Source organism: Podarcis pityusensis (assembly GCF_964106645.2).
Source record: "Podarcis pityusensis genome assembly, chromosome: 1".
Classification (NCBI taxonomy): Eukaryota; Metazoa; Chordata; class Lepidosauria; order Squamata; family Lacertidae; genus Podarcis; species Podarcis pityusensis.
In genome coordinates, this window is record NC_138028.1 from 107,748,766 (window position 1) to 107,765,069 (window position 16,304).

General features: G+C 40.0%; 1 protein-coding gene across 16 annotated transcripts in view; it reads right to left on the minus strand.

Annotated features, from left to right (window-relative positions):
* The window catches only part of BAZ2B (bromodomain adjacent to zinc finger domain 2B), a 183,808-nt gene that overhangs the window by 59,595 nt on the left and 107,909 nt on the right, over positions 1-16,304 (minus strand). For 15 of the 16 annotated variants that reach the window (XM_081004894.1, XM_081004889.1, XM_081004895.1 and 12 more), the window contains 6 exons: positions 14,725-14,913; positions 9,881-10,042; positions 7,945-8,138; positions 5,828-6,046; positions 3,790-4,185; positions 834-1,458 (listed from right to left, as the gene is read on the minus strand). In XM_081004894.1, coding sequence (XP_080861020.1) covers positions 834-1,458; positions 3,790-4,185; positions 5,828-6,046; positions 7,945-8,138; positions 9,881-10,042; positions 14,725-14,913 — 1,785 coding nt within the window. Of the gene's footprint in view, positions 1-833; positions 1,459-3,789; positions 4,186-4,773; positions 4,935-5,827; positions 6,047-7,944; positions 8,139-9,880; positions 10,043-14,724; positions 14,914-16,304 lie in introns of those variants that run through there. The other variant, XM_081004885.1, reaches the window with a different exon arrangement.

The following is a 16,304-nucleotide window of genomic DNA, read 5'->3' on the forward strand; positions in this document are numbered from 1 at the left end:
ATGCTTGACTAGACCCCTCTGCTGTTCTTTTAGAAGCTTCTTGGACTTTGCATGGGCTACCATACATGTCTGGTAGGTAGGCAGCATGTGGCTTGGTCATTCACAAGTTGTGCTGGTCTTCTAGTGCAAAACATGCCAGCTCTTCTCTTACCATATTAGGCAAAAAAATTAAGATGCACTTTATCTAAGATGGTTTTGGCTCTGCTACGTAGTTTTTAATTAAAATGCTGGCTCCTTCTTGGGGTGTACAGAGCTGCATACTATGCAACTGCATGGGGGGAAATGTCCCTTATAACCATAGTATAACACCTAGTAAAACTTACCGTTAGGGAAACCTTATTTGGAGCACTAACACCACAATCCTAGGTGTTTCCACTTAAGCCCACTGTGTTCAATAGGGCTTACTCCTAGACAAGCATGCATAGGACTACAGCCTAAACTATTTAAACTAGTCCTTCAGACCCTCCTCACTCATCTTCCCATACCGTTTTCAAGGCTTCGCACTAGTAAGAAACCTCCATGCATCTGAGCAGTTATCCACTATGTCTCACCCCAGCTACATGGCTCTGTCTCTTCACTATCTCCTAACTTAAAAAGTCATCTCCTCTAAAGCAGCATCAATAACATTTTGAATAAGCTAGGTAAATCAATGTTTTGAATAAGTTAGCAGTTGAGCTGGCTCATCAGTTAATGTTTTCATAATTCTCATTCCAAGATTATAATTTCCATATAGAAACCAGGCGACAAGAATTAACCTTATAGCATTTGCAGGAGGGCAAGGGTGCCTTTAGAAGGCTAAAGACATGCAAAGAGTTTCTTTAAATTAAATAAACCTGATTGACTATCATCAGAATCCTCATCTTCCTCGTCTTCATCCTCATCATCCTCATCGTCCTCGTCGTCATCATCATCCTCATCATTTGAATCCTCAGAATCTTTACTGCTAAGAATGTCTGAATCAGTTCCTCTGAATTGTTCAACCAATGATTTTGTGGAAGGGTGGTTGTGTTGTGTTTTCACTGCTGTCATTGTATTATTGCTGACTGCCTTTTCCTTTGCTGGGCCAGGTAATACAGGAGAGGTAGAAGACATAACAGGTGTCCGGTTGCTTGGTGTCTTTTTCCCACCCGTGCTTAAATTTACTGGTGAGGAAAAGGTTAAGCTGCTGGAAGTAGATACGTTTTCATTAACCTTGGGCTGGGATTTGGATTTGGTGGTAAGTGCCAGAGGAGCTTCCTGAATGACGCTCTGAATCACTCCATTGGGCTGATGATTACCTAAAAGTGCATTGGTCAAGAAAGGATTAGAATGGTTGTTTTCTAAAGAGGTGTGTTTTTGATGGGCTGGTGGAGAACTGGTTGGCTTTGGACTTGATACTGCTGCGATAACCTTCTTCAGGTTCCTAGATGATTCGTGGTGTTTCTTCAACTGTGCTGGGAATGTCTGCTTGTACTGTTCCTGCAGAAGCACAAAAGATAACAAAATATATAGCTAAATGCCATAAGCAATGGCTTTAGCAGATGGGCTCTGAAACTTTCGCTTCCAAAAGACAGGCAGATAAGATATAAATCTGTGTGGGCAAGGAAGCTGCTTTGAACTTCCTAAGTGAGGCAGGTTGCCTTAATTAAGAAATTAATAAAGACTGACTCATTGAGAGCTGTGACTCACTAAGAATTTTGCAGGTACAGAATGCATTCTTTGTCATTCTCAACAGTCACTACTAAAACTGCAAAATGGAGAGTCAGATGGTATTCCAACAGTTAACGATGGAAGATTCTAGTCTCTGAGACATATACCTGATAAGGGGAAAGGAGTCACAAAGATTTGTTATGAAAGAAGAAGGGTTAAGGTGTGGGGCTTACATCTGAGTAAAAAGGACTCAGGAATGGGGTGTTAACATAAGTCTTAGGGTTGGAGAAGAAAGGCATAAAGCAGGCTTTAATTGTTTAGAAGCATTTGTTTCCATCTTCCCAGCTTTCCCAAAAACCTGCCCATTCAAACCCTTCTTTTCAAATATAACCCATGTGACTGTACACCAAATGAAACCACAAGTGATATCTAAAGCCTAGTTCCAAATACATCTGCATATAACAGCAAAAAACCAGAACCTAGTAATTGAGGATTGTACTGTAGCTGTGAAACAGACAGCATGAGCTGTCAGTAAGTACACTGTTAAGATACACGTTCATGCTCTCTGAAAAAACTTGTGAGGCATTTTATAAATGTGTCTATTTTAAAAACCAAAGGAAAACAAGGGTCTATCAATAGGCAACTAGTGCTTGGCTGTTATGTATCAAACTCTTTTTACATTCATGCAAGTGAAGTTGTTATCACTATACCTTAAGCATGCTATTTCAAGGGTAATGAGAATACCATACCTTCTGCTGAAAACAGTAATAATTACTGAAAATATAAAATGAGTAATCATACAGGATTGCCATGGCAGAATTATGAATGTATTATAAAAAAATGTCCACTATGTAACCCAAACTAAGAAACCAAGGGCAAAAATTTAGGTTAGACTTTTCTAATGGAATGAATTTTCAATTTCAATCCATCAGTGTTTAGACACTGAGATTCCTAAACAGAATCTGCATATCCAACATCCCAATCTTTCATTGCAAGCATGTCATGAATGGATCACAAAAGCTCCACCTTCATATTCCATTCAGGTTTTTCTGAAAGCTTTCACACTTGTACATGACAGCATAGTGTTCAAAAAAGCAAGAATCCACCAATACTCTGAGAAGGCATGTAGAAAAATGAAATGTCACTTCAACTGTCTTCCTGAAGACCGATTTGTAAAGACTTTGTAAGATAAGTACCTTGGCATTGTGCTCCTCTTAAATTTTCCAAGGTTGGTAGCGCATGTTCATTTTTGCTCCATCTATTTTTCCAAAGGACTACAGTCTACAGATCTAACAGAGGTTTAGGACATTCAAAGAAGCCAGTAAGAAAGGAACCTGGGCTTTCTTTTGCCTTGCTTGTGAGTCTCATTTAAAGAGAGAGACGTTCAATCTCTCTCTGTAATGGCAGATGAGCACACACACACCTTTGGACAAGCATGGAGCAAGTTCCTCCACCACTGGAGCAACAGTATCAGCTCTGGAAAATGCTGTAAATCATGTGTCAGGATATTTGTTGCATTTATATTCTCCCTGTTCTCTAAGGAGCTCAAGGCAGTGTACGTGGTTCTCATCACTCGTCTCATTTTGTACTCTCAACAACCCTGTGAGGTAGGTTACAGATGAAATATGGTGACTTGCCCTAGGTCACCCTGTAAGCTCCATGGCTGAACCAGGGATTTGAAACTGGGCCTCCTCAGTCTCAGCTGAGCACTCTAAGCACTGCATCACAGTGGCTGACATTTCTAGACTGAATTCTTACTATCTACAGGAAGAATTTTCAGCTACTGATTCTGAGAAGCAGGTATTGCAGATGAACATAACACAATTTCCAAAATATTGTTTTAAAATTCTAATGTTATACCATTAAGGCTGCATTCCTGAACACACTTACCTGGGAGTATTGTATTCAATGGCGTTTTACTGCTGAGTAAAGGATTGCACTGGAAACCTTAAACTCTTTATAGTGTACCGTTTTAAAAAGCAATAGTGTTTAAACCTTCCACTATGTGCAACTAAAAGATCACCTTAATTTTTTATGGATTCCAATATAATTTTTTTAAAAATAAAAAAACAACAAGACAACAACAATCATGATATTAATGGAATATGAACCCTTCCACAGAGTACAGAAAGCGTACAAAGAAAACTTATATATTCTCACCCGGTTTGATCTTACATCAATGGTCAATGGGCTAGGTTCTTCAGAGGTATTTTTATTCCCTGCCTTGAGTAGATCAGGAGAAGGAACTATAAGTTTTAAGAAAGTTTCCTTTTTGGCTTGATTTACCAAAGACAAAGGGTTCACATTGGGCACCAATCCCGTAGACTGTATTACGCTTGTGTGTTTGTTCACAGATTCCTCCTTTGCCTGAGAGCTTTGGAAAATAAAGGGAAGCTGCTGTGACAAAACCTGAGGCTGCTTCTGCTGGGACTGGAATGACGGGTGAGTCTGGCTGTCAGACACAAGAGGTATTGGCTGGTGTGTTCTCTTTTCCTGGGGCTTTTCCTGGGATTTTTGTCCATCGGCTTTCATGTCTGGTCCGCTATGCATTAGCACCTGCAAATACAGAAAACGTGTATCTTGATTTCTCCTTAGCTGCATTGGAAGAAGAAGAAGAAGAGTTTGGATTTGATATCCCGCTTTATCACTGCCCAAAGAAGTCTCAAAGCGGCTAACATTCTCCTTTCCCTTCCTCCCCCACAACAAACACTCTGTGAGGTGAGTGGGGTGAGAGACTTCAGAGAAGTGTGACTAGCCCAAGGTCACCCAGCAGCTGCATGTGGAGGAGCGGAGACGCGAACCCGGTTCACCAGATTAAGAGTCCACTGCTCTTAACCACTACACCACACTGGAAACAATATGTAGAAAAGTGAGATACTGGAAACATAGTGAAATAGAAAATAAATATTTATGTGTGCGCGCACACACACACACACACACACACACACACTTAACACTGAAGATCTAGTCCATAAGGCTTGCTAAATTAGTCCCCAAAGTATACAATACAAACATGTAGACTGCCACTGGCATACTTAGAACAAACAAACATCCACAAAGCATGCGCGCGCGCGCACACACACACACACACACACCCAAGACGTACAACTTCTTTACAGTGTAATAAACTTAAAATAACCTTACAGTATATCTTCTTCAGCTTATTTCCTGTAAGGTCCTTTCACTATGTGAAGCTAAGGTTTGGCTGGGAAAGAGAGCTTTGAAAATTCAGTTACTTTTGAATGTATGCTATACTATCAACCTAACGGAACCCTGGGGTTTGCATTCTGGTTACTGGTTACTGGACGGCGTTAACTGCTATGTGAGGAAAAGAGCAGCTGTAAACAGAATCCAGTAGCCATGGCAACACTCAAGAAGACATCTCAACCTTTGCGACACAGATTAATTCATTTGCCTGATGTCTACTTTATATTTTCCCAGTTTACAATAAAATAAAATGGCACTGGGGTTAGCTGCTTCATAGATTACTGGGCAGCTAATCTCTGGTGCCTTAGTTCTATCTTACACCTTTTAATTCCTTTAGTAAACCATTAACAGCCACGGTTAGGATGGCTTGTTTCAGCTGAGGAACTGAAGAAAGATAGTCATTTCCTATCCATGGTTAAAAGGCCTAGAAAGGCTACAGAACTATTTTTTTTAAAGGCTTCTTTTTAAGAGGAAAAATAACTGTGGTTGTCTCTAAACCTGCTGTTTAGTCTGTAAGAAAAACCATACATACCTAGCTTTTACACATACGTCCACTTAGTTTAAAGCACAGAGAAGATGCCATTGCCAATGCCTGGTAGTGCAGTGTTTTCTGTGTTTCTCTTTTTAGACTTGCTTTGTGGTGTTTTTCTCTTACAATACAACTGCAGTGCCAGCATATTCTGACTGGCTTGGCAAAGCACAATGGAAGCTTTTCAGGGCTACTGTCCCTTTAGTTAGTAGCTTCCTCACCCTTTTCTTTTAAAGCCTCCAGCCAGTGAACCAGTTCAATTAATACATATTATGTTTCAAAAATTCTGAGAAAATCTGACGGTTTTTGCCATGCCTGCATGACAAAACAACAGCAACTTTAAGTGCTGCCAAAATAGGTTTTGCACCAACCAGTTCCTCAGTCAACCATATAGAGACTGGCCTGTAAAAAAAATTAAAAAGACTATTCAGTAACATAAGGCAGTTCTTAACATTACCACACCTTGTTCTTATTTTTCTGCTGTGCTTCACTCTCTGAATCAGAGTCATCCTCTTCGCTTTCTTCAGCACTTTGATCTTCCTCTTCCTCCTCTTCCTCCTCTTCATCTTCATCCAAATCATCTGAGTCACTGCTACTAATGCCTTCGCTGGAGGTGTCTGAAGAGGAGCCAGAATCACTTTCACTGTTGCTGGAACTATCTACTGCTTTCTTTCTAGATTTCTAAGAAGAAAGATAAAAGGCTGTGCATTAAATAATGTTTTAATGATATGAATCACCAGCTTTTACAGATGGCATTGTAATTAATTTCATTCGCTTATTACTTTTGTTTAAAAAAGCAAAGGAGGGAAGCGTATTAGTGTCCAGTTCTAAAATGCGCTATGAACATAATTAAAAGCCCTTTAAGGTGCACTTCACTTTACTCTAGTCAACATGTGCCCACGGACAGAGAGTTGGGCTTGAACCATATGAACTCTGTTCAGGTCCTGCCTCTACCATGATTTCATCATGAAGTACATGGGAAATTCATTACCCTTCTACTTTAGTTCTCCATCTGTAAAATGGGGATAATTGTGGCCTATTCTGAAGGAATTGTGAGATGCAAAACAAAACAACTAGCAACTCTGAAGTATTATACAGCGGACATTCATGCTGATCTACTGGGCAGCATGATTTTCAAAGGATTTGTCTCAATCAACTAGTTCTTCCAAATGGTAGCTTATCAAATTGGAAGACCATTCTCCTGTTAAGCATAGGGGTACACAACTGTAACTATTTCGATGTCTACATAGCTGCCCTGTCAAATATGAACTAACACTATTACTAGGCATTGTTGTTCTGATGTGTGCTACTGCACAGAGAACTAGGCATATGGAGGAGGCTTCCACGCACAGGTTCTGCTGCTAGATCAGAAGCCCTATACAAATATTGGATGCAGACACACCATTGTTTTGGACCATGCAGATGTTTAGTACCTATCAGCTGATTAAATTATTGGACACCTGTATTTAACATTCAGTCTAGCACAGTGGTTCTCAACCTGTGGGTCCCCAGATGTTGTTGGACTACAACAACCTGGTCATGCTGGCTAGGAATGATGGGAGTTGTAGTCCAACAACATCTGGGGACCCACAGGTTGAGAAACACTGCGAACTAGACCAAATGTATAGCCTGTTCTTGTTTAGTTGGGAGACTAAGACCCATTAAGTTCAATGTAAACTACTCTCCAAAAAGTGTGCATAGGATTGCAGCCTTTGTCACATCGTTACTACCTAATCAGCATCCAACAGTGACTTTCCTGGTCCTATGTGCCAATAGCAGTATTTGGGCATTTTACTCCCAAGTGTGGTTGAGGAGGACCAAGCCACACCTACTTCGTTCAACTTTGGGTGCATTTCCTGCCTTCAGATGATCGGCCATCATCCTGGGAGAATACATGTATTACAGTATCAGTCCTGTGTGCCAATAGTCCTATTCAGGTGTTTTACTTATCCAATGCACAAGAGGGGCTGTGCTGAAGAGCCTCACCTTTATGCCATGTGCACTTATTACCCCCTCCTGAAAGTAGGGTGCCTTTGCACATACAGTTGTACACAAAAAGGCTTCCATGCAACCTGGAACTATGTGCAATCACCTGAAACGTCTAACGTGTTGGATCTTTATTGATACGCTCTCTTCAAGCCTGATCCGGTTCTTCTAACGCTATACATTAAAAGTGTTGCATGCAACTAGTGACCCCCAAAATATGCACATTCCTATCAGCAGACACATCCATCAAGCTTCACAGGGCTGTGTGCATACCTATCTCCTGTAACACTGGCTATGTACCCAGTTTCCAGTTGCTAGACTAAAGTGAATACAGTGGTACTTCTGGTTATGTACTTAATTCGTTCCAGAGGTCTATTCTTAACCTGAAACCGTTCTTAACTTGAGATACGACTTTAGCTAATGGGGCCTCCTGCTGCCGCGCGATTTCTGTTCTCATCCTGAGGTAAAGTTCTTAACCCGAGGTACTACTTCTGGGTGAGTGGAGTCTGTAACCCGAAGTGTTTGTAACCCGAGGTGTTTGTAACCCGAGGTCCCACTGTAAGACTTAAATTACGATTCATCACTGTGATTACCTTATCTTTAATCTTGTCAGCTCTGGCATCCAGAATCTGGTTTTTATTTTGTTCTTGGTTACATTTGCGACTTCCCCCCACTACGGTTATAACCTTTGCTTGTCCGGCAGAACTTGCAGTGGTGGTAGATAATACAGACGTGTTGCTGCCCGATACTGAAATGGTACTGTTGCCATTTACTGAACCATTAACACCTTGAAAAAGAAATTTTAAAAGAAAATTGAACTTCAGCAAACATAATATCGAAGTTAAGAGTCGAACAGGTTCGTGCACTAACTGTAATGGTGATCATTTAAAAGAGGGTTCTGCATACATGTTTGAACACTATTAAGTAAAATAACACAATATGCTTACTCTGGACATGTTTTAAAACATCAAAACTAGTTAAATGGAAACAATCAAGTAACATCAACAGCAATAGCAGGAATTTTGCCAGGAGTTGTTAGGCACATTTTCTACAGCAAACTTCCTTAATCTAAAGGGCAAAGCTGTAAATAGGGGGGAAACAGAAAGGTAATTAAAGAAACATATGCCATCTCTCAAAAAGACCCTTCCTGCAACCATTGAATAGAAAGCTAAGTATCTGAATAGCAGAAGGTAAGAAACCCCAAAAAACTACAGTACCTCATCTGAAAATGGTATGAAGCTATTCTATACCGAGTCAGACCATTGTAAACTTAGTACTACCATATTTTTCCGTCTATAAGACGCCCCCATGTATAAGACGCCCCCTATTTTGGGGGACTCAGATTTAAGAAAATGGGGGAAACCCTAGTCTTATATATGGAAAAATACGGTATCTTTTTTTACTAACAGCAGTTTCTGAAGGTCTTGAGCAGCGTTTGGATACATGAGACATTTCACATGAGCTGCTGTGGATTAAATCCAGGACTTTACACATATACTGCGTTAATATGCACGTTTTATCCAGTGATACTGGGAAAATCCAACTGTTTCATGGGAACTGTCTGCCTCATGAACCAATAGTCCTATTCAGGGCTTTTTTCCCCCAGACAGAACTGAGTTCCGGCTCCTCAGGTGGGCATCATTGTAAATATAAGAGAACAAGGGAGGCGTTCATGGTGAGTTCCAGCACCTCTTTTCCTACAAAAATAGCACTGACCTATTTCCATCTGTATTTTTTAAAAAAAATATCACTGTTTTTAAAACACAAAGCGAGAGGATGCACAATGACAGTGCAGTTGAACTAATATGGACAGTTTATCCACAGTGGAAATAATAAACATTTACTTGCTTTTTAAAAAACAAAAACAAAACAAAAACATAGGAGATGATGCACAGTGACACTGCACTGAAATACATCTATACCATACATTTCAAACAGGTGCGCTTTAGTAAAACAAATAGCATATTCTGAAGGCTAACATTCATGGGCATTTTAAAACCCAGCACTTAGAATTATAAACAAATAGGCTTAATGCTTATCTAGTATAATGCCTGAACTGAGATAAAAGGCTTTGGTTTCTAGAGAGAGAGAAGGCTAGCCCCATCCTACAAAAAGAAAAAGAAAAACCTTTTACTTCTCCTCTGCGCTTGCTAATTGCGAGTAACACGCAGGCTGCAGAGATATAAAAAAGGTTAAGAAGAATAACAGAGCGGGAGGACCTGGTGGCTCCTGATGAAGATCTCCTCTGCAATATTTCATTAACTGAAGCTGGAACAAGAAGGGAGATTTCCCGGCCGCGCAGCTGCTTAAAAGGGGTAAGCCATGCTACCCCCCCCCCCCCGGCCAACCAGGTCTGCCCGCAACACAGCCCCACCCGGAAGTGGAGCGGCCTTGTCTGCAACATGCACATATGATCCGGGTGTATCAGGAATATAAGCTCCACAGGGAGAGAGGATCAGCTGTGGAACACCTTCTTTACATTGGTGCTTCTGAGGTTACCTTAATTACATTTTATGTTTCACGGCTTACCTTTCTCCAAACTGCCTCGGGTACTTTTTCCGGCAGTCCTTGAATGGAATGAAGTGGAATCATGATTTTGAGCGGGAGGAGCAAACAAAGGAGATATTCCAATAAGGGATGGGAAGAAAGTTGTGCCAGTACGCGAGTGCATGTCTGCATTTCGCCACCATTCTGTACAACCAGAGCAAAGAAAACGAAGAGAGTTATTTGAGGATTTCCCTCTGGACAGTTCCATACACAGTTCCTGAGCAGATCTGCTGCTGGACATTAATAGTAACCGGAAGTCCTGCCTTTAAGATGCTCAGGTGTTATCATTTTCTGTATTGTTACTTTTTTGTTACAGAGTCAAGGCACATCTATCAACTTTGAATTAAATGCAATAAGCAACTGATAATACAGCTTGTGGGCTTCTCCAGACAATCTGTTTTTTTTAGCATTCATCCTGATTTGCTGGTACAAAGCTTATGCAGAAATTGTTGTTGTTAAATAAATTTGTATACCACCTTTTATTCACTTGTTCTGGTTTCTGGTTAGCAAAGTCTTGAACCTTGCCTGTAAAACTAGAGCCACATTTTAAACATGACATAGGGATGCGGTTTTTTGACAGCAACCCCCAAGTCATCAGTAATGCACACTAGTATCTTTTTAAATGTTCACATGGAATCAATGTGTGTGTTTGTTTTTTACAAAAGCGTTAGCAGAATAGAACGCTAGTTATTGTTTCGTGATTTAGAAGGAGGACATTATAAAATCTACAGGAATGTGCTCCCTATAACATGGGAGTCAAGTCAAACTGACACAAGTTTCAAAATATCTGAGATGTGCAGAAAAAAGGGGGGGGAAAGGCAATCCCTTTCCTGGTAAATGGAAAAAACAACCTGATTAACAGAGCTTTCCCTTTAGGGCTGCCTGGGACTTGCAAACAATGATTTTTCTAGAGTGATGTTAGCAGCTTTTGCTATGCAACACAATTTGATACATGTCTACTCAGAAGTAAACCCTATTGAGTTCAGTGGGACTTACTCCCAGGGCAGTGTGTAAATGATTGCAGCCTAAGCCGGTTAAAAAAGATGAAAAGATTTTAAAATATACAATCTAAGTTATTTATCTTTTTAAAGTTCTTCCCACTGCTGCTCATTAGCCCAAATCGAGCATTGATTTTGGAACAGGCTTCTAAGGGAAATAACAGTATCTCTATTACCTACCATGATTAAAAATATAAAATGGGCAGAAAACTAGAAAACACCCAGTAGGGAACAATCTACACAGGCAAGTTTGAGGAGCAGATGACAAGATGTTCTCATCTTGGAAATTGGTCTTGCAAAGATTCCTATGTGCAATTATGCTTTTTTTTATATATAAAAGATAAACTTTAAAAGGAAAGCAGGCAAGCTTAGAGGTGATGCCATTCAAAATCTTTATGTAATCAAGTTTGCTCTAAAATCTCCCTTGCTCCCGGTGCTCAGCAGGAGGCCTTTCTACGGTTCATACATCAAGTTCCTCAGTGAATGAAGACAGAAATTGTGCCAACAACAAGCAGTCTGCCATCATTATACGGAAGCGAAGCTGGAATCCAGCAATTCTAGGCAAGTTAATGGAATTAATTTACACCTAATTTATATCAATGTTTTTGATAGCAGGTTTCAGACGACATATCACTCAGCCTGAAAGGAAGGTAAGAAAAAAGTAGGGAAAGTTGATGGTAGGTAATATAATGTCAGGACTATTATGTTATGGTGGCTACTTACGAATTGCCAAAGAGGAGGGTTAAAAAACAACAACCCAATTTGCATAAAATCTGCATGTACTAATTTATATGTATAGAATTACTCAAATTTAAATAGAACAGCAATGCATCACACCATAGTGGGGAGACTGTGATCAAGTGGCCTGTGAGTGAGTGTCCTGTTGGGCAGGACTTAAGGATGAGCAAGTTCAAAGTCCCTGCTCACCCTTTTTAGGGTTCTTGATCTTTCCATTGGACAACTCTTCTAATAGAGAACTCTTTCAAATAGAGAGTGGTTCTCTGATGTTGGTTTGTTCTCTGGATGGTCCTCTAGAAGTAGGAGTGGCATTCACTGGTTTCGATCTATACCAGCAGGAACTCTCCCTCCCTGCAACATCCCAAATCTGCTTTATGGGGTTGGGTGAGTGTCCAGAGATGTGGGGAGCACAAGGGGGCTTCTAGGGGGAAGACGGGGAAGGGGAAGTCTTGAGTGAGCAGATGTCTGCTTGAACAATGTTAGACATCAGCCTAGGACATATATTACGCAGAAAATTGCAACATGGATTACTATTTTGACTTGGAAGAGAGCAATGACACAAACACAACAAAAGAGGAAATAACTAAGTGGCACGAAAGTAACCGGTAGCATTGTTTAGGAAAATGAGCAAAGTAAAAATGGGTATGTGAAAAACAGGAACTATCTAGGAGAGCAGGCAAGAGACCAGTGTGCAACAACTCCTTGTGTAGGCAGAACTTCCTACTTGTGTAAGGATTTTCCCACCACCACCACCCCTGCTCACTTTCATCATAGAGATACCTTTAAGGTTATAGTCATACCCGCACTATGCATTTAAAACTGTAGTTTAGCCCTCACAGAGCTACAATTCTCAGCACCCTTAACAAACTGCGGCTCCCATGTGCATTGAAATGTATGGTATCTTTAACTGTATCTCCACTGTATTTGGAGTTTTGTTGGTACCAGGATAACAGCAATGGTATTCCTAATGCTCATGTGGGAACTGTATGTGAGCATCATAGGTCCATAAGGAGCAATGGCATGCCAGTAGTCATGAAATCGCTATTCATGGTGATAACAGATGTGCCACCATGTCTGGGATGTGTCTGAGATGACATTGTACCAACCTGAAGGCAGGCAACCTAAATCAATCTTCATCCATATCCATTACAGTGTGCAATCCTACATGTCTAATCAGAAGGAAGTCCTATCGAGTTAGAAAGGACTCACATCTTAGTAAAGTGGGTACAGGATTGCAGCCTTACTGATCAAATATAAAATATCGCAATATTATCTACCTTCAAATTGTTTTCATGCTCAATAGAACTGTACCTTATGAATGAAAAGAAAATCTATATAGACAGGGTGGCCTGTGGCTAGCTAAAACATTCAAAAAGTCTTAGGGGTAAGGTCTGTTGCTCTATAGTGAATTACGAAAGGTCCAATTCCTTAGAGCACCCTAAAATACAAATGCTACTGAAGTATAATCAGTTATTTTCTAGAATGGAAAAGGATTTCTCATCTCTTAGAGCAAGACAGGACTGCTGATTAACTCTCTGAAACAGGAAGAGCAAATATGACACAATCCAAGAGCAAAACCTTTTATAGACAAAATTGGGACACTTGACGTAACCAGGGGTGGGGGGAGGAATCAATGAGCTTAGGCACTGTCACAGAAACATCTGCTGTGCTAAAAAGAATTGTAAAAATATGTTTTCATCATTCATGGCATATTCAAGCCACAACCAAGGCACAACTACACTTATGTCCAAATAAATAACAAAACTACAGTGGTACCTCAGGTTAAGTACTTAATTCGTTCTGGAGGTCCGTTCTTAACCTGAAACTGTTCTTAACCTGAAGCACCACTTTAGCTAATGGGGCCTCCTGCTGCTGCTGCGCTGCCACAGCACGATTTCTGTTCCCATCCTGAAGCAAAGTTCTTAACCCGAGGTACTATTTCTGGGTTAGCAGAGTCTGTAACCCGAAGTGTATGTAACCTGAAGCGTATGTAACCCGAGGTACCACTGTATATGCTATCTTAACTGTGGGGAAAGATTTCTAACAAATGAGGAATACATTATTTTACCACAGTATGCTCATCCTAAATTTTCCATCATAAATGTAAGTGGTACCATCTTTATTCATGTTTACCTGAAGACACTGAGTTCAGTGGAGTTTACTCCCAAGTAAGGATGACTGCCAAGTGTGCAAATGATTGCAGTTCTATTTGTTGTACCCATCTTTGGCATAATCTCTGAGAGCCAACTATCATAAAAGGAAAGCCATACCTAATTTGCATATTTTACTGTAGTTTTCATATTGTTTTCATAAGCATGACAGAAATCAAGCTTCAGTTTCTGCCAGCGTGCACCTATTCTACCAAAAATGTTGTTTATTTTTCTTTTTTTAAAACCCCAAAATTGTGATGCTAAAACAATCACTCAATAATTATGATTCGGTCCTTGAAAAAAATATTGCACCCTGAGGCCTCTGAAGTACAATGATAACCACCTTTTTATTGTTCTCTCTCCCCCCCCCCCCTTTTCCCCTGGTCTTTCTGCCACCACATTTTCAAGCCTATTCCTGAAATCATGAGAGCTAGAGACTTGCCTGTATTTTTAAAAATTGGATTCTCAGGGTCTAATAATAATCCGTAAGATAAAAACAAACAAACATGGTGACACTGAAGATAGCTAAATTAAAGCCACCCCACCCATCAAGAGTGTATAATTCTATAAACATGATTACTTGAAAGTAAACGCTTGAAAGCTGAAATGAATGGATACTAGTTTCCAAATATTGTGCCAAGCCTGAATTTTTTTATTACTCTGAAACACTTGAATTGATTTTGACCATTTGGCTCCTGATCAGGCATTTCCAGTTCTGCTTATGTTCATCCAAACTGCCTTTATTAAGACTGAAAATATGGGGTTTTTTAAATTGTTTTTTTAAAAAAAAACAAACAAACAAACAACCAGTAAAATAAAAATTTATTCTTGAGCTGCTATTCTACCCTTAGTAATGGAATATATAAAATTTGCACCTACTTAGGTTAGGAACCTTCACAGTCGCACCTTCCAATTAGTATTTCTTGTAATGAGTGCTTACCTGGAAAAGGTGCTAGTTGGGGATGTGCTGCTAAGGCTGTGGGTGTACCAAGTGTCCCCAAGCCACCAAATTCTGTATGCCCTGAGCTGGCTGTATGTAGACCAAAGACTGGGTGGCTGACCATTGGGAAGGCACTCGACACTGTGGACAGGTTACACGGTTGATCCCCAGCTGTTCTGAATAAATGTCCTGAAGGGGGAAATGCAACATATGAAAACACACTACAAAGACACACACATTCTGCTCTTGTGACGTTCTTGCAAATATATCGGGTGGTATTCAACTAAGTTTCACTCAGACCAGGTCCACTGAAATGAATGGTCTTAACTTAGGCGTGTTCACAAATTCTAATGGCCCAACTCCGAGCAAAACTACTACCCATCATATTAATTGTTCTCCTCTTCTTAAAAGAGAAGCTTTCACTGATTTTTTCAAATATTTATTATCTGACAAAAGAAAACTCAAGTTGCCTTCCAACTAAAGGGATCATAATAATTTTGACATGGTTAAGGTGCTACATTCTTTTCGTGTACCTGCGAAGGATTAAGTGCTAGATCTTTCTATAGTTAGAAAATACACAAAGAGGAGCTTTCTTCTCCCATTAACTAACATACAAATCTTTTATTTTACTTCAGTGGGACAATCCAAATAATGGCATCTTCTCCTAAACAGAAAATAAATCTGAAGCAAATGACAAAGCGATGCATTGTTAGGGCCACTATTTTTGCTCGCACACTCAAAACACCTATTGTTTTTAAAGCAGAATTAAAGCAATTTAATGTTGATGCACAAAATATTCCATTCATTTTTTTAATAGTGATTCTGCATGTCAGTTGCTGGGGAACTAGCAGCAGAAGAGGACTGTTGCCCTCATGTCCTGCTTATGGGATTCCCATAGGCATCTGGTTGGCTACTGTGTGGGAAACGGTGGTAGACCAGATGGAACTAATTCAGCAGAATTCTTTTTAGATTATTGAGTATCAGACTTGGACCAGGAAGACTTGAATTCCAATCCCACTCTGCCTCAAAGCTCATTGGGTCGCCTTGGGTCTATCAATATTTCTCACCCAACATATCTCACAGGGTATGAGGAAGACTTCAATGAGGGAGAGGTCACTTGATAGATAGTAGGTATGAAGAGTGATTCTATTTTTGTTTGCATTTTAATGAGAAATTACATAATTTACACTTCTCATACTAATAGGCAAACCAATACACAGCTTTCCTTCAAAATTTGTACTTCTCCAAATTTTGCGAAGCAGTTCTCCAATTAAAAGTCATATTTTAGTGAAAATAACATTGAAAATGTATTTTATTGGGGAATATTGCTTGAAAAATATGTGTAGTAGCCAAAACTGCATACAATAATGTGTCTATTAGGAGTACTGAATTTAAGACTGACAAAAGAATAAACTGAACTGCCAGATTCATCCATCCCTCTTGCTTCTCTCTCCCCACTTTTCAGCTGCTGTTTCTATTATGCTGAGGGATAATTCTTGTGATGTTTATAAATGATCACTAGGTGGTACTATTTGCATCCTCAGAGCATTTGCGCATAGAACAAATCCCTTTACTTCCAA